The sequence below is a fragment of the Scophthalmus maximus genome, chromosome 7, assembly GCF_022379125.1.
Source record: "Scophthalmus maximus strain ysfricsl-2021 chromosome 7, ASM2237912v1, whole genome shotgun sequence".
NCBI lineage: Eukaryota > Metazoa > Chordata > Actinopteri > Pleuronectiformes > Scophthalmidae > Scophthalmus > Scophthalmus maximus.
The window spans coordinates 19,097,725-19,121,547 of record NC_061521.1 but is presented as its reverse complement, the minus strand read 5'-3'; the positions used below and the strand labels follow the sequence as shown (position 1 = coordinate 19,121,547).

General features: G+C 45.3%; 1 protein-coding gene across 6 annotated transcripts in view; it reads right to left on the bottom strand.

Moving 5' to 3' along the window:
• Positions 1–4,224: 4,224 nt before the first annotated feature.
• The window catches only part of ldlrad3 (low density lipoprotein receptor class A domain containing 3), a 91,911-nt gene continuing 72,312 nt past the window's right edge, over positions 4,225–23,823 (bottom strand). For all 6 annotated transcript variants that reach the window (XM_035641416.2, XM_035641418.2, XM_035641420.2 and 3 more), the window contains 2 exons: positions 7,490–7,895; positions 4,225–6,771 (listed from right to left, as the gene is read on the bottom strand). In XM_035641416.2, the coding sequence (XP_035497309.1) occupies positions 6,561–6,771; positions 7,490–7,895 (617 nt within the window). In that variant the 3' untranslated portion in view covers positions 4,225–6,560. The remainder of the gene's footprint in view (positions 6,772–7,489; positions 7,896–23,823) is intronic.

Below are 23,823 nucleotides of genomic sequence, written 5' to 3'. Positions count from 1 at the left end.
AACATTACCTACTATTGCAAAAATGTATAGGATGTTTATGTGATGCAATTAAATACAGAAATACATTAAATATATCAAATATCTTTGTTTTACTTAGATAAACTGGTGTCAAATTTCCATACATTTTTAAGAAGAAAATAAAGTAAATTTCAGTAGAGAGAGACGATGTTTGCATTGTATTAACTTAACATGTGTGCGCACACATAGCGGACGCTGCCGTATGTGGAGCTCCACTCTCTGGGGGTTAAAAGACAGATGAGGGTGCAGAGTTGGGATGAGGCCACAATATTTCATCACAGACAGTATAGAACCAGGGCTGGGTAAATTGTTTAAAATAATCATCGTGTGGCTATCCTTTGGCCAACGACACATAATACCACACACGCGGTGCACGGCGCTGTCATCAATTCTGAATGCCTCACTCTCCTCTCTGTTTCTCTTGTAATCTATCTGACATCTTCCATTTCATAAGGATTAGAAATACTAGTATTCCCCAGGGGACCGACCTCCTCCTACAGCTTCCTAACTGCACCTTGCACTGCGGAATGTCCTCTCTGCAAATCAATGACAGCTCTCCTGCTGCCCACCTTGCACTGTGGAATGCCCAGATCCATACAAATACATGAGCAAGTGCCTATAACCACAGGAATACTTTTCACCAATTTGCATAAGCCTACGCCGTTCAAATTCAGAATTTTTCTCGTCATTAATGCTGAGTATTTTGCAAAAAATGAATTTAACGTTGAGCAATGTCATCTTATCAGGAGCAGGATGGGCTTGATCTCTCTGGTTAACAGGTTATTTGTTTTCCATACGGGTTTGAAACGCCTCGGATTGTTGCTGAGGTCATTGAATGGGGGCTTTAAGACAAACAGTAACAGTGAGTAGCAACCTCATACCACTCGCACTGTAGTCTTTCAGACGAACTGCAGCTCTTTGTTGACCCACGCAGACCACCTGCTGCATGACAAAGCGCCCCTACGCCACACTTTCACTATCCTCCGGCCGAGAGAGATAGCGAACCTCCTCTCGGAGAGGAGGGGGGTAAAAAAGAGAAAGAAAAAAAGGCGAAAAACAAAGAGGAAATCAGGACAGACGCCAAATCTTCCGTCCATCAGATACCAATCGGGTCCTGGCAACCTGCTGGCATCCCTCTGGAGGACTGAGATCACTATCTGGCAACATGCTGGCTGTCCAGTAGCAGGCAGCCTGGTGGCTGTCACCCAGTGCCCAGAGAGAGACATCCTCTGAGGGCTGGGACAAAGGTGGCTGGTCCTCAGGGATTACCCATTAGCATGCTAGTCTGTGTGTTTAACACTGGCCTGAATGGAAAAGGACAAGAGCCAGCACCCCAGTCTATTCTTAAGCAGGGAAGTGTTACTGTTTCAGCTGCTAATGCCGCTCTGACTTATGCATATATACGCATACATGCATATATATGAGAGGAATTTTTGTTTCTATCGGTATTTCCTCGCTGATTTAATCACAGCTCTGGTATTTGAGAGTGAAAATTTGATGAAGTCAAAGTTTGAATTGCAAAAATGTTGATTGAAACATTATCATTCAACTGAATTAGTCATTCAATAACCGGTTATCTTTATCGTTTACAAAAGAATTGAGGCTATAGTCCAAAAAATGGTGTCCCATGAACTTGTCTTTGACTTCCTCCCAACAATGTGTTTGTCTTTGAACTTGTGCACTGGGCCTTTGGTGATTATCAGACTGTGACATGCACTGGTTCGTCGACAGATGTGCAGAATCAGCTTGACTAGACACTTTATGGCATGAAAGAATGAATTGAACATAACTATGAACATCACTGAGAGCACAAGATGACTGCATGCACCATCTCTGTCCCATTCTGGGATTCATTCTATAACCACAAAACATGGAAGCTGAAACCAGGTGATCGTCTCTCAGTCAGTGAAACAAGCTGATTCCCTGGATGGTGATGTGTGTGTGTTTTGCGGTGACCACATAATCCTTATTTTTCTGTGCGTACATGTGTAGGCCTAAAGATGGGTAAAGACGCCTGTATGGAAATGTGTATTTGCAATTCCCCTCGTTGATTGTGTTTTTGTGTGTTTGTGTGTGTCTGCGATTGTGTCAAATGTTCCTCTTTTTCGTGCTGCTGCTGCTGCCGTTGGATGTGTGTGTGTGTGATTATGTTCTCAGACTTGCTGGCTGGTGGCTGATAATATAACACAAGAGGCCGTGTGTTTGTGGATCTCTTAGCCGAGGAGATTCCCACCGTGCTCAGCGTGTCTGGGCTCTGTGTGTTTTCGGGGTTGCACGCGTGACTCCGCCAGCTGTTCTATTCTCCTGTTGGCCCCCTCAACCCTGCCCGGCCCTCGCCCCTCGCCGGCCCCTCCCTCCCTCCCTCAGAGGCCTGCTCTTCATCTGATAAGGGCCGCGCTGGCCAAACCCTCGGCGGAGCTCCTCGGAGCCCCTCAGAGCCGCTCCGCGCTAACAATGCACCCGCCTTCCCCTCCACGCTCACACCATTTACATGTGAAAACAGTGGGTCTTATCTCCAGTTCACTGGAGCTATGGCACAACAGCCGAGTGAGTGTGCACGTCGGTGTATGTGTGAGTGAAAAGTGGACTTGAGGGAGAGAGAGAGAGAGAGCTGCATGTGTCGAAGCAAAGTGAACAGTGAAACACTCGTGGAGCTAAATCTTGATCTATTTACGTCCCTACTTGTGCTTTAGTTCCCTTCCCCTTTCCAGGAAGGAAATATTATGAGACATTACACAGTATCGCTCAGCATTAGTTGAAAGAATGAAAGGCCTTTGTTATGAGTAGCATATCAGCCAGTTTTATCACACATCCAATAGCTAGCGGCTGCGGTAATGCCGAATGAAAGACCCCCAAGAGAGCAAAACTAGTCTCTCTCATCCATCATCTTGGACTATTGCCATGGTGTCGGTTACAAATAATCCTCATCTGCATGAACATGTGCTACACCCAAGGCAACTACGACTATTGCTGCTTTTGTGGTCATCTTTTGCATCATTGTTTACTTTCCTCATCATCATCGCCCTCTGAAGGTCCACTTGGTCTTGGTCTCATCTCCAGCATCAAACTATTTCGCGGCACATTTGCAAAAATTCTCCCCTCTGCCGGGCAGAGCGAGGGACGGGGACGGGCGGCAAAGAGAGGAGCGTGCAGGCTTTTAATTAAAGTCTGCATGGTTTAGGGTGCGGGCTAAGCAAACACGGGGGCCTCCAGCATCAGAGTTTAAGATGAGTTAGAGGACGGCGGTGCGATGAAAAGAACAGCTCCGCACAATGAACGAGGGGTGAGGGGCGAGGGGACTGAAAATGAGAGATGTGTGAGGGGCGAGGAGATAAAAAGATGAGCATAAAGGGCGATCAGGAAGCGAGGGGGCAGGTAGAGTGATGGGGAGGACAAGAGAGGGGATGGGTGTGTGCTGTCAGGGATCGGTATCGCATGTTATCTAATGCATCATTATGTGATACGGATATTGGGACGGGAGGGGCAAGATGAGATGTAGGGCTAAGGGGGAAAATTTAAATTAAATCTGTGTGTGTGTGTGTGTGGGGGGGGGGGGGGACTACGACGACGACGACGACGAGTGAGATTGTCCAGGTTGCACATAGTTGCCATGAATCCAAGATATATACAAGTGAGCTAGAAAAAACAGCTTTTAAAAAATACCAAATACATATTAAAAGCTACATGACTAGACCAGAACTTGAAGATCACACCGATGTGGCAGAGCTGACGACTCTGCTCTGAGCTCTGTCCATCATGGTGACATGGTGCCATCTATTGGTGGAAATGTAGAACTGCAGGGTTCCTCTCAGCTGCCACTATACATGAGTGGGGGGATAATATGGATATACGAGGGGACTCCAGATGTTTGCTAAATGATTATTACCTCAATTTTACTGGGTTTTCTTGAGCAGTTTATTAAAAAACGCAGGATTCCGTTGATTCCATTGTCATGTTTCATTTGTCTACGAGCTGTTAACAGTTCCACCCAAGAGAGAGATTTCCCATCTAAACTTCTCTTGTGGTTGGATTTATGTAAAAGGCTCATGACAGAGAAATCATCCAATATTTCACAAAAAAGATTGGGGGGGGGGGGGGGGGGGGGGGGGGAGTCAGCACAGCTCCAGACTTACCAATAAACACACTCTGACTCTATATTAAGCCACTCTAATTATAAAATCTGCAGGGAGACGTCATACACATGAATTCATGAGTCAATATTTTATATTACTTTAAATATAAGATATACAGGGGATAAAGAGATCACATTGGGCAAAATTGCAAAATATGTAAATATCTAATCTAATGAGAACAAATCAGAGAAAAAAATGGAATTTGATTTTTTAACATTACTTAAAAACAAAACTAAGATATAAACAAACACAGACAGACTGGTATCAAATTTTCTCCTGAGAAATATTTTCCAGTTTTACAGCAAATAACACAACTTCTGTTTGAATCTCAATAAGCCTTTGCCCACATTTTCATATCATAAAGGTTTTGATATAATAAAGGCACAAACGTTTGTGACACAATCATTCCTTTGGAGGGTAATATATCCTGGGAGAAAAGATCAATAATGATTATCTTTGGTTTGATTGTTTGTCTTTTGCCTGCAGTTTTCGCTGCTGGCTCCAGAAGAAAAGGAAGATGCAAAACACGATCACATTTTACTGTTACACATTCGACTCTTGCTTTAAGCTTCAAACTTTTTTAGATTTCATTAATTTCCAATCTCCTATGTACAGTGCCATAAGAACCACTTCGAAATGCACGAAGGTCAAACGACAATAGTAAATGTATAACACAGATCCTTCAGATATGGATTTCATCAATCACTGTTTAATACTTCTGAGGATGATTTTCCTGCATGCCAAACATCCTACGTAATGTACATTAGCTGATCCCGAAACAGAATTTGAACAATTTGATCTAAGATGAGATCATCTTCAATGGTTGTTATGTCAAATCCCTCCTGTTAAATCTCAGATCAGGCTGCTTCCGCCTTAAAACACATCACGTATAAAGGCACCACGGGCCAAGCTGGCGTTGAATAAGGCCTCAACAAAATCCTTTTAAATCAATTTTCTTTTTGTATTTACATAAAAAAATTATTGGCCTGTTTTTCAGACGGAATTGTAATAAAACTTTCCAAGCAGAGCTGTTTCTTTTGCTCAGAGGAATGATATATGAAATGTAACTTGGTAAAGATATATACACATAATCTATGTCGAGCATTATTCAATCAAAACTCAATGGTCCTTTTTACCTCTTAACTGGAATTTAATTGATATTGTGAAGAAAAAAACCCCTCAGTAAATCCTCGGCTGATCTTTAAGGAATATCTCTAATTTTTAAGTTCCACTAAAACAAAAGAGGGAACAGAATCTCTGACTGGGCCTCGCCTGTAGATCTCAACTGCACGTGTTTCTGTTAACTTCTTAATAAATCGCACACAACACCACTGTACCATTTTGGATCAATCTGAAAAACTGTACCAACTTCACCGAGAGTGAGGAAGCACGACCGAGTACAGCAAGTCATCTCAAATGTCCGTGGGTGAGTGAGCCGTTACTCGGCTGCTTTCACACACATGCCCTGCGTCTCTGAACTTTTCGAGACATCAGCCGCAGGAGCTGTTTGTGTGATTCGTCTGAATCAGTTGAACCAGACATTAAACTGACTTTTACTCTCCCAAGCTCTTTGTACAAAGTCTGCGTACAATGCCCCAACTCAGCTGATGTCCAAGCAGATGAAAGGACCGATAAAAACCGACAAGACACTAAACGCAGAATGCAAATACGACATCATAACATCATGGATATGCTAACTGGCCAATTGGGGTTCCAGTTTTCAACTATGTCCAACAGTATACTAACTTTTTGACCTATAGCCTTGTTATATAGTGTTCAGGTATTTTACAATTTTAACACAATAAATCAATGATCTCTTATAAAGTTTTCTATGGAAAACATTGTATATGTGAAATGTAAAGTCGCGTGAGGAGTATTAAAAAAAGGCTGGGTGATCTTCATTGACGTCTTCAAGTGCTGCCACTGGGAAGAAGAACACCACTCGAACTTGATTTTATAATAACACAATGACCTTTTTAAGTGCTGCCACTTCCTGCTCTCATCATATATGATGTGTTAACCAGTGGCAGTTTACTCCCTCTACTTTGGGCGCGCAGACTGTAATCACAGCACTCCTCCAAGGGGAGCGCAATTGTCCCTTGCAGTGAGCTGAAATGATTGACTATAATAATTGAGGTGTAGTGCAGCCATGACCCCAGCAGGGTGAGCCAGCATACCGGATCAGTCCCAGCAGGAGAAGCTGGTCTTGGTCCAGCGCTTCAGTACGCCGGACGATGTGTGGGAAGAAAGTTAGGAACGCGGTTGAGTCTCCCAGTGCCCGTTGAATATCCTCGGCAGGTCTTTGTCGAGGACTGTCCCCGGCCTCGGGCGACCCTCCTGGCGCTTCAGTCCTGCGGTCCCAAAAGTTCCAACTGTTACCAGTTTACAAGAGAGAGCGAGAGAGTGCGGCTACAGCTGCTCCAGCTCCTCCCTGGGGCTCGAACTCGGCTGTTGTGTGCCCGAGGCCACAGTCCGGGGTGCGGAGGACTGTGCAGTGGGACGCGCCGGATGGAGGCTCGGCGGGTCTTGTGAGGCCTCGTACTGAGGCAGCTCGTCGGCTGACGGAAGTTCCCGACCTGGGAGGTACGGAGGAGGAGGGAGGTCGAACCAAGGAGGCCGACTAGGGACAAGTGGAAGGGTGGAAAAGATTAGTGATTTTGAGAAAAAGATGTCAAGTTCATGAGGTATCACATAAAGTTACACACCGTTCAATTACAATTTTGAACGGTATCTAAAGATTCAGGCTGTGCAGGCCTTTCCCGGAAATAACGTGGTTATTTAGGAGACCCGCATTATTTAAGGACGCCTGTAAGCCAGTCTGATTCTCGTTTGTGTTAAATGAGTTATTGTCATTCAACCCTTTATGATTTTTCACAATTTCCACCATATTGTGATTCTCTACGCCAATTTTTTTTGAGTGAAGATGACAGAAGCAAACAAAGGGATGTTTTCCAGTGGAATATTATTGAGGTATTAAAACAAGTGCTCTCAATTTACTGATTTACAATTAGTGTTTTATTGGCAGCACGCTGCTTTCATTAAATAAATGAATATATGATCTAAATGAGTACTATGAGTATGTAGAGGATTGATTGATTTACAACAGATTTGGTGTGTGTATGGAAATTGACAGCATGGGACAAAACTAGCAAAAGACTAAATTAAATTACGCTTTTATTAGGATGTATTATACTGAATTAGCTCATAATCTGCAATCCTGCAACTCTCAACATAGGCTTTTGGTGTCGTCTTGGATTACAGTAGAAATGATACTTCATGGCTACAGACAAACGATAATGCATTTCTATAAAAACCATTAGCATCATTATTCCTTTCACCTGACATCCAGAACAGCCTGTGAGTATGACGGAGGTGAGTCCATGGAGAGTCCGGAGGGATACAGGGTCCCAGACAGCAGCTGCAGAGCCTGCGTGGTTGAGCTGTACTGGCCCGCTGCAGTGGGCGAGCCGGGGGAGAGACCAGGACCTCCGGGATGGACGTGGCCGCGGTCCAAGATGACCAGACGGGACAGCAGCAGGGGCTGGTGGTGGTGGTGGTGGTGATGTGAGCCCCCTCTCACGCCCCTGGGCAGCAGGACGCTGCGCTTCCTCTGGTGATGGAGCACCAGGGCCAGTAATGCCACCACCAGGACGAAGATGACAGCGCTGCCGATGACGGCGTAGGTGATGCTGGGATAGTAGCGCAGACGGTAGTCCAGTGTCACAAAGTCCTGGCCAGGGGCTTCTGCAGGAGAGAGGGAGGAGATGAAGAGAAAAATGAACGACGAATGATGTAGGAGGATGTGGAAGAGGGAGAGCGAGTGGTGCTGAGGGAGACACAGAGGGGAAAGAAGGGAGGAAAGGAGGAGAAGAGGTGAACAATTTAGTGGAATAGGAGGCTGAGTAAATGGGAGGATGAGTTGAGGAGTTGCAGAGCCAGGGGATTGGAGAGGGGAATTGAAGTGGATGGCTGTGAATACCAAGGAGTAAATTGTTTTCGGGTTCATTCTGAAACGCATTCCATATGATTCAATAGAGGCAGCCTCTCTCGGAGATGAGAGCGCAACATAATGAGCATGACAGCAGTCAGACGTTTCCCCGAGCGCTCCCAGAGATAAGGAGAACAAATGGAGCAGCGTGCACAGTGCAGAGGCTACTTTTGAAAAGCAGCGGCTCAGTTTAACATTTACGGACCCCACTCTTCATTGTGAAGGAGGAGGAAGAACAGAGGGGCTAAATAATTCTTTGCGGGGGCAAAAGCGCTTACAGCTGGCAACTTGAATCGCTCGGTGTGGAGAGATGAGAGAAGGCAGAGGACCACCAGGGGCCGTCACAGATTACCACAGTGTGCAGACTACTTAGTAGTCCAGGGAATGTTCACGAAGGGATCCATGGCCAGCCGTAGGAGACGCACAGCAGCCAACTGGCTGGCCTGGAATGAGGAAAGGGACTACTGTAATGCCAGCGCGGCTTATTGTTCCGGATGGGGGGAGGGAGCAGCACTTAAACATTTCCGCCGACTGATATTGCAGAGCGAGAATTTCAATCAGGCACTTAGCGTGAGGCTCACGTAAATGGTGTTTTCCGCTGCTGCTTACCGGCAGACAGTCCTGTTGTACTACGGCGCGAAGGGAGGGTGGGAGGATGGAAGGGAAACCTATTCACTGTGCAGAGAGGCAGTGCTAATGAGGAAACCTCACAAAAGGTTCCAAACACGCGTTGGGACACCTTCTATATTCTGCGGGTTTCGTATCGCTGCTTAATGCGCCGTGTGTATCAAACTTGAAAACTCCGAAGAACTCACACCTTTGGTCCACTAGCCGTCACGCTGACATTCGAGGCTACTGTGCAGAAAGCTTGCCGGGAAACGGACTATTACGAGATACTGTAACTCGAGGTTGAATCAATAGCGCGAAAAAGAGGCTTCCATCTGCGAGGATTCGATCTCCTGGAGATTTTCGAATGTATTTCAGGCTTACAGACTCTTGGGGGGGTATTGTGTTTAGCACAGGGATGAGATTCCCTCCGGGTGGCCAAGCGTGAGCCCACGGGTCGGGAGACTCAAGGCAAACGTGCACGAAAAGGCAAGTGTGAGGCACCCGGGTGAACGAACGCCCCACGAGGAGCGACCGCAGATGCTTGGGCCCAACCCGCTGTCCTGTTGCTACATGTCGTAACCTCGCCACTGCCCCCTTTCAGTCTAGTATTTCTGCCAAATGAATATTATTTATTCATTTCAACAGGGACAGTGCGTATCAATGCACATTGCTGCGAACGTGCCAGAGTTAGCCAAGAGGCTATTTTTCATCTGCAGTCCCTGGAATAAAGGTTAAGATGCACCAAAAATGTTCTTTTTAACAAAAAGGTGCTGGGGGTCAGAGAGATTGCAACGCCTCGCTATTTTTGTCAGAGCGTTTAATTGAGCATTACGTTATCATCAGAGGAGCAGTTTTTGTTCGGCAGCTTGCTCTGTTTCTTCCAGACACCACGCATGTTTCCCCTGTCTACCTGACCTTGAAGGCCTTGCTCATATGTGCGTGGGCACGTACTGTTGAATCCTCAGCAACCAGCCCGGCATACGGCCTATTTTGGTACCAATGTGTAGTCAGGGGCCCCATGCCTTAATTAAAACTAATCTAATTCAGATGCTCCACCCGCCCGCTGCCCCCAAACCAGACACCAGCCAATAAAACAAGGGCCCCTCGACCCCTCCCTTGTTATTTAAAATTGGCAGGTCCTTCGTGCTCCCAATTAATTATGAACTGGACCGTCAGCAGAGAAAAGGCCAAAACAAAGAGGAATTATTTCCATAATTACCTAGTTTGAGAACCAACAAAGAGATCCCACCACTGCCACCCAATGCCGCCTATCAGGTTTCAGTGCGCTGCTCCTCTGGGAGCAGAAGAGCAGCGCACACAAAAGGAACTCATGTTGTTACATTCACAATGGGAGCCCGCTCGGTATATCCGCAATAGAGGCCTGAAAGGCTGTTTCAAGAGATGAAAAGACAGGGAGGAAAAAAAACAGAAAGAGGGAGAGGGGTCCTGTGTGTGTGTCTGTAAACCCCTCCCTCAGAAGCTGAGGAAGCTCAGCGCTCTGCGTCACAGCCAATTTTGTGTCGTTATACAAAAGGTTATACGAAAGGTGTGACCGACGCGTGTAACGATAGGTGAAGGGAGGACACACACACACACACACACATGCATTTTACACACTTTCAAATAGAAGTTACTGATACACAAATCCCTTTGCCTACACTACATGAACTCAAACATGCCGGTCCCCGCGATCATCTCCTGACAGTTGTTGCTTTGCACCACATTCACTCGATTGAACTGTCATGATGATCAAATGTTGCACATCAAAGTTCACTGGATGCCTTTTCCTGTCCTGTCACACTTGACGTGAGAGAATCAAGACCATTCGCGCATCTCGGCCAATCGCGAATCGTGGTTGGACACCGTTGAACCGTTGACGGGGGGGGGGGAAGCCCAAAGTGATGGAAGCTTTTTACTTCAATCTCATTCAATTTCATACACGAGTCTAGTGTGACCAAGCAAAAATTGAAAGTCTAAAGAGCTCGCTGACGTGACTCGTCATCAAGCTGAAGTCGACAGCTGAAATAGATATCTTGTACCGTACTAGTCAGCAAACAGGCAGGGAAGTTTAAACAGTTTTCATTTTAAGTCTAGATAAAGAATCAAATGTTTCAATGGTTTAAAGTAGTAGGTAATGGTTAATAAAACAAGATCAGTTCAGGACAATGTCCGGACTTCAGTGATGTCTCGACTTTGCCTCGGATTAAAAGAAAAAAGAAGACCACATTTCTAAGGTTTCAGTTAACTTTTTTAGAAAAAAATAGTAGCCGGGAGTGTCACAACTGCCCAACAAACACTGCCCCCCTCACGAAACCTTTGGAGCATTTCCAGGTGAAACTGCTTGAAAAAGAAACAGAAGAGGAAGAAAAGGTCGGCACACAAGTGCACTGGTGTTCCACATTAATAACCTCATACTCTGCAGTTCTCCTGGAGACGTTGGCACCTGCAACAATGCTCCCATACTGTCTTCATATACTCATAAACCTGCCACTGTATGTAGTGTACAGGCTTGGGGGGGGGGGGGGGGTCCACTTCAATTACTTGAGAGTGCCTTCTCCCCACATCTCTCCATCTCATCCTCCCCGGTCCTTTTCTGCCCTCTCGCCTCCGCTCCTCCACCACTGGTGCCTTTTTTATGTCCCTCTCTTGTTCCTCCTCGCATTTCGCCTCCCCCCTCTCAGTTTTGTGCTCTCCACAGCTCTTTCCTCTCTTCTCCACCCTCCTGTCTTGTTGGTAATTTACTGACATGAACCTGACATGTTCCTTGTTGCTTTATAAAATGCAACAACTGCACTCAGCCACAACAACAACAACAACAACAACATAAGACCAAACATTATAGTTCAATGTTTCTCCACCGTCTCTTTTGCACTATTCATCCCCGTTCCCATTTTTCGCTGTCTTTATTTCTCCAATAAAGTCTACTATTCTTTTTCTTTTTTCTTTTTTGCATTTCATTATCCCCCCGCCTGCATCAATCTTATTACCCCTGCAAGAGAGGAGAAAAATTATAGGGACGCAGAGAGGTCACAGGCAGCACAATAGTGGACAATGGTGGAGGAGAGGAGCTGAAAGAGAAGAGAGCTGGAGACGGATGTGAATATGTCTGATGGGAAAGGTAAGAGTCTTTTGTGTCTTTTTAAGTTACATGTGCACACATCTCCTCTACACAATCTAAAAAAGAACAACCCCCAGCTCCACATGCGCTGCACCAAACAGACCCCCCGCTGAACGCCTTCAGTGCTTGGAATGCACTCTGTCTGCCTGCATCCTTTCCTCTTTTTTGCGCCATCTTTTTTTAAGATCCATCAGTTCTCATTTTCCTTTGACAGTTTTTTTTGTCTCTCTTCAACATTTTGTGTAAAATGAAAGGCCCTATGCTCAAGGACTGTGGTTGTCAGGGTGCAGACTATAGACCTCGCTGAGTAAAGTCTCCACTAATTTGTGCTGCAAATACACACGGCACAACACATCCAAAAAGACAAGTAACACAGAGGATAACGAACGTGTTTCCAGGCCACAGGAAAAAAGTGATGAACCCAGCAGGGTTACTACATCATAGCTTATTTTCCAACTCCAGTAACTTCAATAAAGTCACAAATTCAAAAAAATCCCTTTTTGCAAGAAACTAAGAGCTTGTTTTTTTGTATTTGCAAAGGCATGTTTTGTCAAATTGATCAAGATGTTTTCATGACATATTGACATTGATGGCACTATAGGCCTATTTAAATGTATCATATACATGACACACTGTACGTCTGAGGCCATTTTGAAAGTGTGTGGCAATTAAATGATATGTTTGTCCACCGTAGAACCAGGCACACCAGCTAAAAGTCACAGTGAAATTAATTATTCAGAAATGGGATGTATTTCCATTACTATTATTGGTTACAGTGTACGCAAATATCACCAAGGAAATATATCACTATCATTTATTTTTTTATCCTCATGAGACTGTAATGATTCCGTCCATGTGACAACATCTAAATTACTATCTCTGATAATACCTTTTTACTCCCTTATTTGTGTGTGTGTGTGTGTTTTACCCACACATTACTCTGGAAAACACCACCTTCTAAAGATTTGCAGTGCAGCAGAGCCCCCGAGCAATAAGAGAAGAAGCTTTCACATCAAAAATATTTCTCAGTTGCAGTTAAATGAAAACAGAAATCCATTGAGAGATGCAGAACAAGATGACACAGAATACTGTAGCACACATGCCCACAAACACAGCTATAGTGTGCAGCTATACGGAAGCAAAGTGAGGGCCGATGTAAGTGCACAACGGGCCATTGAGCATCCAGTGATTAAAACGATCTATGGAGCACTCTATTGTCCGACGTTAATCAAACTATGCTGCAGATCAACAGTGGACGAGCCATTAGGGTTGCCGAGATTCAAGCTATTTCTTTTAACGGAGCGCATTCTTTTTATCCTGATTGGCTACCTGGCACTGAATATTTGAACCAACAACTGTCAGAATACACTTTTCTGACGATGAATGAGCGAAGATAAAATTAATGGAAATCGGGGCTAATAAAAGACTCCGCATATCCTAATTGCCACACTTAAAACGCCCCCGTATAAAGGGAATGGAGATATTTCTCCCCCCTCCGGCTCGTTCCTGGGGGAAAAGACACGGGCTGCACAGATGTGCTGTACTTTCCCCATGCACTGAAGACTCATTTCACATTCACCGAGTGCCATCTTTGAAAAGAATCCAAAGTGGTTGCAAAAAAAAAAGAAGAAAAAAGAAAAAAAGAAAAAGGAGTTCCTTGGCTTCAGCCCTTTCCAGGGTTTCTCTGCTGCATGTCGGGCACGGCTGAGAGAGGCCGGTCCCCGCAGTGCCTTCTCTTAATGCAGAGTCACTTCTGACTTGACGGTAATTACAGGCGTGCGGCTGCTCGGCCATTTGTCCACCCTGTCGCCGCAATTACGACCGCGGCGACAGAGTGATGAAAATGAGGTGCGGGACCTCGTGACAGCTCCTCACAGTAAATTCAAGAGAAGAGAAGAGAAGAGAAGCAGCATCAGGAACTGGGTTTCGATACAGATGCCCCAACCGAGAATAGAAATATATACAGGCCTTAAATTGATAATGATAAGATAAAAAGATAAGAATGTAAAAAGGAGAAGAGAAGAGAAGAGAAGAGAACCACTAGGGGGCAGACAGTTCACAGTTTTACTTGGCTACATGTACATAAACTGCACACCGGATCTGTTAACGTGGGAAAGGCACCCGGGGCAGGGGAAGGGAGGGGGGGCTCGTGACATCTGGCTTCAAACATACCGACAAAGGGGTGCAACACATGTGCGATTAACATGCAGTCCCCAAATGCAGAGTGCGTGCCAGCCAGGCCCGTACAGTAGCGTACAGCAAGTTGAAAGGTAAAGTTCAAACGCCTTCACACACAGTCTGCTTTCTGACGACGAGGCGAGCAAAAACAAGCAACACGAGCACAAATCCCAGAAATCCTTTCATCCCGGTCCAGAGAGAGAGAGAGCGAGCGAGCGAGCGAGCGAGCGAGAGCTAAACCCGTGTCACATGGTGGCGGGGAAATGGGAAAAATAAAATGAAAATTTGCAGGGGACACAACAAACAGCCACTCACGCCTTTGCTCTGTGCAGACGTGGAATCAAGATGGGGAAAAACAAACTCTTAAAAGTGAGTGTGGTGGCTGTGGTTCCAAAACCCCCCCCCCCGCGCCCCCCCCCCCCCCCCGCTAATAAAGGACTGAAATCCAGCTTTTCCAGTCTTTCTGGCCCAATTCAGGATTTAATAATCTCAAGTCATTCACTTATTAATTCCCTGCACGACTGTCTTTCTCCCAGTCTGCATTGTGGCCGCTTTGCACTTTGGTCCCATTTTGATGCGAACTATGGCGGACAGGCGAGTGGGTGGGAGGTTTCATGTGGCGTCAAGGAAAAACATGAAGGTGACGTGAGGATACAACACCCGAGCGTGTGCTTTTCTCTTTTCTCTCCGGGAGCCCTTTGAAAACAAGACGCTGATTGTGTTTTGTAAGCAACTATGAATGTCCCATTGTTTTGTGTTTTTTTAACGTCGACGTTGGTTGTGAGGATCGTGCTTTTTTTTTTTTAAAAGGGCACGTCGTCATGGCTGGCAGCGCAGCGCGAGTGGACAACCAACGTCGAATGCGATCTCGCGTGTCTGCCGGCATGATCGACTCCGGAGGAGGTCTGTCAGATCATGTCCCGTTCAGCACTGGCAGCTTCCATTGACATCCCGTCTCCTTCTCCGTCTCAGATAAGATACAGACCGAGCTTTAATTCCATGCACAAAAGGACAAAACATGTCTCATCTCCATCCCAGCTCACTTTAACAACTGCACCCGAAGTGTATGATATTTTGTTTGTGTGCTGTATCTTACAGATGAGACACGTCCACTCGGGCGACTCTGACCAATGGCTTTGGATGCACGGCGTCCCTGCGAACAATCTCTGAAACACTGCCGTGTGCTTTCTCCCGACACACAAAGTTTGCAAGCAGACTCCTTGCAAATCCGCAGCTCTCTGGGCGAGCGCGGGGGATTTTTTCATCAGGTGGCTGCTTTGCTTCACACAATGTATTTGCGGCGAATTAAACACTTTATCGCTCTGACCTACGCCCACTGCTAAAAGCCCTTTGAGCATTTCCCTTCAGGCCGGCTGCTTTTTAAACCAGAGCAGAGCGCGGGAGCTTCATTCAGTCCAGTTTGCTATCAACACACTTGACTTATGGAATTTCAGAATAAAAATGGCCGTTTAAAGAAACCCCAAAACATTGAGCAATTTCATCAACATTTTCGGCCTCTATACTCGCTCGATACCTCGGCGGTTCGCACCCCTCCGATTGAACACGCGAGCGGCCTCGTCGTCCTCTGTCATGCGTTATTGTTTTTTAATAAAACCTTACCGCCAGCAGACTTCCCCCTGGCGGGACATGAAAGATTGCTCGGTTGGAAGCCGCTCTGCCAAAGCAGGCCTGTCGCAGAGCGCGTTAACGGCTCTGCGACAGGCCTGCTCCAGATCCCCTTGGCATCCCGGTGTTAATATTCATGTCCCATGCTGTCACCCCGTTTCCTCTCGCCGTGCCCTGTCATGTACTCTATGTCTGTTCTCGTTAGCGTGCACAAAGAAAGAAGGCATTAATGTGCAGGCTCTCTCTCTCTCTCTCTCTCTGTGTTTGTGCGTGAGCGTGTTACATTGTATAATCAAATTCTGATTTTTTTTCTCTCAAAAGGAACTTGTGTATGTCTTTGTCTTGTCTTGGGATCTGTAAAAAAAAAAAAAAAAGTGCCTGAAATAATTTGTGTTGAATGCGCTTGCGTGTGATTTGTCTGTATATCCCACAGTATATGTGTGCGTGTGTGTGTGTGTGTGTGTGTGTGTGTGTTTGTGGCGCTTTGGGGAGAGGAGGTTTTCATGCTTCATCGGGCCTCTATTTGCCTGTCCTGTAATAACTTGTCCGCTCTATTGCTTGCCCCTATCAGACCCCCACCATAACACTCAGTCACAGCTTACTGTGGGTGGCCAGAGGAGTGTAAGGGAGGTGGGTTAGAGTTAATGGATGTCTTGAGCATCTGGAGAACATCCACAGAGCAGAGAGGACGCGGAGATGGGGAAGGAGCCGGGACACGCAAGGTTGAAGGGCGGGTGAGAGAAAGAAAGACGAGTGACTCATACATTTATGGAGCAACGCTTGTGTATGAGCAGGGTTAAATGCTGACTGTGAAATAATAGAGAGCAAGGTTGGAGGGTAGCACAGCTGATGAATGCAGTAAGTGCTACGACAATAAGTATTTCTAATAACAGCACCGTGAGGCTGATTTAATAAGCCATAACAAAGCAAATTACTGCAACTGCTTTACTATAATAACGATATTTGCATGATGATGACAGCACAAAGGGCAGGACAGACACAGGCGGGCTAAATATAGTTAATGCCTAATATTGAAATTAATGTATGAAGCCACATTCAGATGCTGTTAAAGCGAGGTGCCGTACTGTTTGCGTATGTTTAATGGTCCGTGTATGTATGAATATATGTGGATATGCATACAGTATATGTGAGCTTATACAGTAGATGTGTTTTGTTTTATGTGCTTTGATCTTGTCTAGTCCTTGTTGTTGCAGTCAAATAAAGAAAAGAAAGAAAGAATGGAAATAATACAAAACAAAACAACAAAAGAGAGACACGGGTCAGGTGAGTAGCCGCTGTAGCACAGTGGGGATAGACTCCGAGGTATGTTCGTGAATAAAAGGCTGTGGGTACTGGTGGAAAAAAAAAGGGCTTTGAATATCACTTTTGCTTGAATATCACAGAGAATCAGACTCTCTGGGAGCCGCGGCAACAAAGAACTCGTCACTCAGCGCGCTATTCGTAACATGTTGCACACTTTAACAGAGGCAAGACAAGTGGGAGATTCCACTCTTTTCTTTTTGGAAAACCTTTCAATTGATGTTTTTTTTCTTTCCACGGAGGACATGAAAGAATGGGGAGGGTGAGAGGTTGCACAGGAATCGTTGAGAGGCTTTGACTGGAAGCCCGTCCCACCAAACCTGACGGGTGCAGTCACCATGGCAACTACTCTTTGGGGGCGAAAGGTGATTTAGGAAGCCTGAGAGCAGAACTCACACGCCTGAAGCACGCACGCACGCACACACACACACACACACACACACACACACACACACACACACACACACACACACACACAGGCCCAAAGCCTGGATGTGATGGTGATGAGTGATAAGACTGTGGAGAATAATAGTCTTATCCAGGACAGTGTGTGTGTGTGTGTGTGTGTGTGTGTGTGTGTGTGTGTGTGTGTGTGTGTGTGCAGGGACAGGACCTGCAGGCTACAACCAGCCTGCCCAGAAGGGACAGGAGACCATTACAAACTGCAGCCTGCAGCAGCCAGGGCGACATGCAGGAGTCACGGAGGAGATGACGACTCATCCGACAGCCCGAGTGACAGGAGGATGATAGAGAACGACCGACTGTTGGGTGAAAATTGGATTCGGTGATTTATACAACTTTAATATAAGAAACAGAAGAAGTGCAAGTTGAGGTTCAACGTTGAAGAAGAGCGCTGGCTCACATTCACAGAGAACTGGGAGGATCATTAAGCGTAAGTTTGGAAATACAGAATGTGAATAACTTACATGGATGTATTCTTTTTCTTTCTCCTTTGTTGAAATATCTTCCAGCCAGGAGAATGATTTAACACCATTAAGTATGCCATAATCTGTTAAAATCTGCGAGGACAGAGCTATGTGAGAAGCGGTGCTGAATTTGAATGCCCTGCTTTCACATCAAACTGCTATACGTCCTGGAGCAGAGAAGCAAGCTGCGCAAATGCTTTGCAGGGGCAATGGATGAGCATCTTTCAACCATAAAACTCCAGGATCTCAACTAAAATGCCACATTTTATTTTCCATTATCATTTGGCTCCTACTATAAGGATTTATTAGTTGTCAGATATAAGGTGTGATGAAATGGCGGCGGTGGCAGCCTGGCAGGAAGGACGATGAACGAGATTTTTTTAATGCAGAGGACGATAAGAAGAGTTGATCAGCAAATGATGCTGCCACGTGGTTATTTGGAGACACTTTCAGAAGCAGGCACAGTGAAGGAGAAAGATATTTAAAACTGGGTCCAATTACTGAGAGTCTGGCAGGGTGTTACTACTGTAACAGAGCCAGTACTATGGGCGGCCCTCGTACTCCCCGTTCTTCATCTTACTCACTCTCAATTGTTCCTTATTTCTCCATTCTCACGTTTCTCACTCACAGAGATGTTTTTTTGTTCTCCTCGCCACTAATTTGAGTTTCACTGTCAGCTAAAAATCTTTGTTTCGTAGCTCTTCAAAGCATTGGGAGATGTGTCATCGAGAGCTTCGGCTGAAGAGGATTTCTCAACTTCAAGTGTTCTTGTCCTAAACCAACGACTAAGTGTGCACCTTTTCCCAGAAGATGAAAAGCATCTCTGAAGGCGTTGATGATATTATTATTATATTGATGGTTCAGATTGTTTTAGGTCATCACCTCCTGGAGGCATGGTGAATATTGTCCAATGGTTTCCAGCACACATGAAAGAATTTAGAAACATCTCCTCTTCCTTTCGTTTCTTGGTGATTTACTCTTTGGAGAATCAACTTTTGGAGACAGAAAGCTTATTTGAAATTGTTCATCCATCTCAATGACCCTTTCCCTTGTTTAGTCATTGCTGGATGTTGTTGCATGGTGATTTAACTGCACACAATTCCTTCAGCAGTCTAGTCAATGAATTCAAGAGAAAACAATACTACGGAATTTAGAGGCGCTACTTCTGAAAACGGCAAAAATGTTGCAAAATTAAGTTTAAAAGACACAACCAATAAATACTTAATGAACTCGGATGGCTGAAGCCCCACGCTAACTTTGCATAGAAGGGGGAGCTGAAGATTTTGTCACCCATCATTTGTAATTTGTAATTTTTAATACATCCTTCGATAGAAACTCCAACGTTTGAGCATATAGAAGCTATGTTGTTGGGAGGCAAACGCTCGAAGAAGCCCGCAGAGATGACATGAAAAGGATACTGCGAATATTGTCATTTCTGCCATTATAACATTTGCATTGCAGTAGATGACGCTCAAATCCCCCATGTCACAGCGTCCTTGAATACACTAACGCTGAAAACTCTCGCCTTGCCAGGAAATCAATCCTAAAATGTCAAACACTATTAAAAATTGTCGGCAGGAACGAGGAACGGTGTGCAGGAAAGGCATTTTTTGCCAAATCTAGCTGCAGAGGTGTATACAGTTGCTGTCACTGTTGTCCCAATACAACAGTGTGAGTTAACCCTGCTACCACACATCCAACTCTCCGAAGGCAGCTAACGATCACGCAGGGGCACGGATACTGCTGCTTGTTTTTTTTACGGTGAGCGTGCAAATTTCATGTCAACGTTATTGATCACATCAGTGGCAGCCGAGCGATCAGTCATTCTCAAGCTGCCGCTCAACGGTGCAACCTGCTGAGTTTGTCACAAAGTGCCCTGGTGGCTGGCAGGTCTGCAGATGACATCAGAGCTGGTTGATGCCATCTTTTAAAAAAAAAAATTCTGTACAGTGTTGGATTCTATGGGGGGGGGGGGGGGGGGGGGGGAAATCCCCTTGTGAGAATTTCATGACATCTTTTTTTAATACTTGTACAGAAAGTTGCAATACTTTGAAGTGAATTAATGTGACCACATTTCAGGATGTGTTAACGGTTGATGCTTGACGGTTACAAAAAAAAACGTTCAATTTGAATTCCTACACAGGAATGTCATAGTGCTACAGGTAAATGACGCAGCACTCTCAGGTGCAACTTTGAAACTGATTTGTTCACTGAGGGACGACCACACTCACTCGCAGGCACATGCACTGGCACACAGGCAAAAGCAAATACATTCCTCCTGGTAACCTCATCTGCTGAGGAGCGGTGGCGACGGGAGCGAGGCTCCACTTCAAAGCACTTGAGTGAGTCCTCAGAGCACAGATCACAGTTGCACACACAGGATTAATTAAGGTATGTAGAGAACATTTTTTCGTAATCACAGTGAAGAAAATCAACCGCCGTAGAATAATTCAAGGAATTTTCTACCTATAGTTTACCATATTACCTACCAATATCAGATTGACAGATTGACTGTCACTTTCCTATATTGTTGTCTAAGCTGGCCTTCTTCAGAAAAATGTGACAAGTTGCAAATAAAAAACAACAACACATGCACACGTATGTTGTTTCCTTGTGCACCCATTAGTATGCACAAGGGCCGACGGAATGTCAGTCGAGGCCAAAGGACGGCAAGGACAGCCTGCTCGAGACTTATCTGTTACAGGTACAGTGAACAGCAGCTCCACCGCACACGCATGCCGACTTCACTCTGGCGAGCCACGCTACAGTAAGTCTGAGCTCAGATAGGGGAGGGGCACAGGGAAGTCAGGCGCACACACACATGCCAACATGGGCGCACCGGAAAAAGCCTGCAAAGGGAAAGGGGCGTGAATGGTTTTTTTTCACACGCCATGCACATACACACAAAATATCAGTGCCCGCTTACAATGCCCGCCCTGCCTCGGCTGAGCTTTCGACACCGTTCTTCTCCTGGTTAAGAAACAGAGCGGGGCCCCTGATGCCCATTCCACCATCTAATCCGCTCTCCGACAACAATGGCACTGGTCAGGCTGGTGGAAGGAGCCCCTGCCTCTTTTATCAGTCAAACAACAGAACAACACGGCCCGTTGCTGCAGGTCCGTGGCTCCCGCTGATATCTCTGTGTTTTGCCAGAGTGACATCAATGAGCCCCTGTCTGAGTGATAAGAGGTGGACCATGATGGTCAGTTGTTGTGCTGCTTGTACATATTTACCCCCACGTGTGACAGCATGGGTTGAGGGAAGATCGGAGATTCGCGCCTAAAGGAAGGCTGGTAACTGGAGGTCAGAGATAAGGCTGGTTCAACAGCGTTCTCTGAGATTAGTGTTTGAACTCGTGACCCTTTTTCACGCGTGGGACGGCAGGGAGGAGCTGATCTGTGAAGAATACCGCTCATGTGCGGTCCAGACAACAATAAGGAGCCGAGCTGACAATAATGATGAGAAAATTCCCGGCAGGAAGCTTCTGGTTTGCATCACCAGAAGGTATGCTAAGCATGTCATACTTTTGTAGTCTTTTGCATACTTGCTAGCTACTACTCCTGCATCTCAATATTCCTCTCGTCTGTCACCGTCTTTTTTTCTCTCCCCCCTGCACATCGCCTTACATCTTCTCACACATCAAGCGAAGCACACGGCTGGAAATAGCTGACTGACGTCTTCTTGAAGACCACAACGCAATTGGGAATATGAAGTGAACAGCATTCTTCGGCACCTCTTCTCATGGCTATTTAAAACACAGCCGCCTCATTAACCAGAACAGAAATAGAACAAAAAGTCCTTTTGTCGCTGAAGGGAAAGGCTTTAACACAACACAGCCAATTAGGATCAATGGTTCTAAAAATCAATTATGCACGTACTGTACAGCAGGGGTGCTCATGCTATTCTCACTGAAGGACCACTTGTGTTTTTTGAAGAATTCCCAAGGACCATCTTCCCAAATAAATGAGAAAAAAAAGCATAAGATGTTACAAAAGGAGAAATAATAATAAACTGGGCTGTAAACATGTTGTTATGCCACTGTGAACTGCACTGACCAAAACAGCTGCTTACCATCAGAACCATCACGAGACATTTGGGCTTGCTTCAGGGATGAGATCAAGTCGTGGTGGGATGGGTGAGACGCTGACTTGCAGAGCAGCATTCAAAGTTGCCTTTGGTTTGTTCCTTGCCTTCGATTTTGTAATGGTTCACAATGGAAAAGTCGAGTTAAAATAAATTTGATTGGCTGAGAGGGATATTGCCTGGCAGCCGCTATTCAGAGTGAAGCAAGCTCAACTTGAGCGAGTTAATTTCAGGCTGTGCAGAGAGTCTTCTGAAGGAGTATCCACAGAGAAAGGTTACACAATCCAAAGGTTTTTAATGTCCTGGGTCCTATAGGGAAGTTGTCTGCAGACCTTTCGGGACAACAAAGTTAAATGCTGATGATTATAGTATTGGATATGTTGGCATATGTGTTTCACTTAGGGGTGAAATGTGATTTGGGAAGGTTTCGGAAAACTAATCAATGTTGTGTTACTGCATCTGCGGAAACATCAGCTAGGGAAGAGTGAAACAAGATATTTCTCTATATCTGATCATTGTGTTCGTCAAAATTTTAGTTTGACATTTGTTATTTCTGTAAATTCTTGAGCACATATGCATAGACAGCTTTGTAGAAGAAGAAAAAAGAAAACTAGGCATTTCTGAAACCCACCATTGGGCCACAGCCCATTGGTTGGGAATGGCTGCTCTACAATACCTGTATATTGATCGTATGCATAATAGTCCATTGGTTATTGGTTTGATCTAAGCAGTGGGGCTCAGTGTGTGTTTTTTTCTTATTCTACACTTCCTATACGGGGTACTTGTTCAATATCTTTTCCTCGTTCCTTCCCTTGTGTTTTCATTCCTCCGCACTGCCTTGAGTTATTTGTCCATCTTTATTGACGGAATTCTTTCCATCGTTTGATCACCAAACCTTCAATGAATGTTTGTTTTTGCTTTCTCTTTCCCAGAAGTCTTTGTCGGCTGGTATCAAACAGTGGTGTTCCCTTTATATGCCTTATTCTCAGCAGGGGCCTGTTTTAATGGGTCTGACATCCACATTAATGGGTATACGTTAAGGTACAGAGCTGCATCATTACCAACGTCATTGATCCCGGTCTATTGCTCACTTTCTGACACACGTTTGTTTCACACCCTGTAATTATTGCTTTCGAAAGTGTGTACATTTGTTGAAGATCCCATCAATCAGCACCATGCTCAGGCATGTTATGCACATATACTGTAACAACGGAACACAATCTGTCGCCCACGCAACCGGGGAGATGAGATGAGACCACACTTCAAGCTGTGGCACACCGTGCAATTGACTCAACTTCACGCCAATCTAACCGTTAATGCGGGGTGATCATGTCGCATAATTACCCTTTTTCTCATTTGCACACATCTAAGGCTTAGTGAACAGGAGGTATTTTGATCTCTTGGTGATGCTTAATGAAACATATGGATACTACTAAATCAATGAAGCAAAATTAAACAGCAATCCATCTGAGGTATTTTACTTGGAACCACCGTCCTGGACAGACTGACACGCCCACGTACACCGGCAGCATGGACAAAGGGTGAAATGAAATAAGAGCGGAAACAATGACATGAGAATTCAAAATGATAAATACCACTTTCTAAAAGGTGAACAACATTCACTGCGCATTTCGGTGCAATGCGCTAAATAAGCCTGCTGTTTTAGAAGTCCCGTAATGTGTCAAGACATTCTTGGAGAGAAAGTGAAAAAAAAAAAAAGACAAGTTAAGGAAAATCACAGCCCCGAGTTTTGAAGACATTTCCATGAATACCGATGCTGCGAGGAAACGTCTCCCAGTAGACTGGCAGAAATGGAAGATTGCT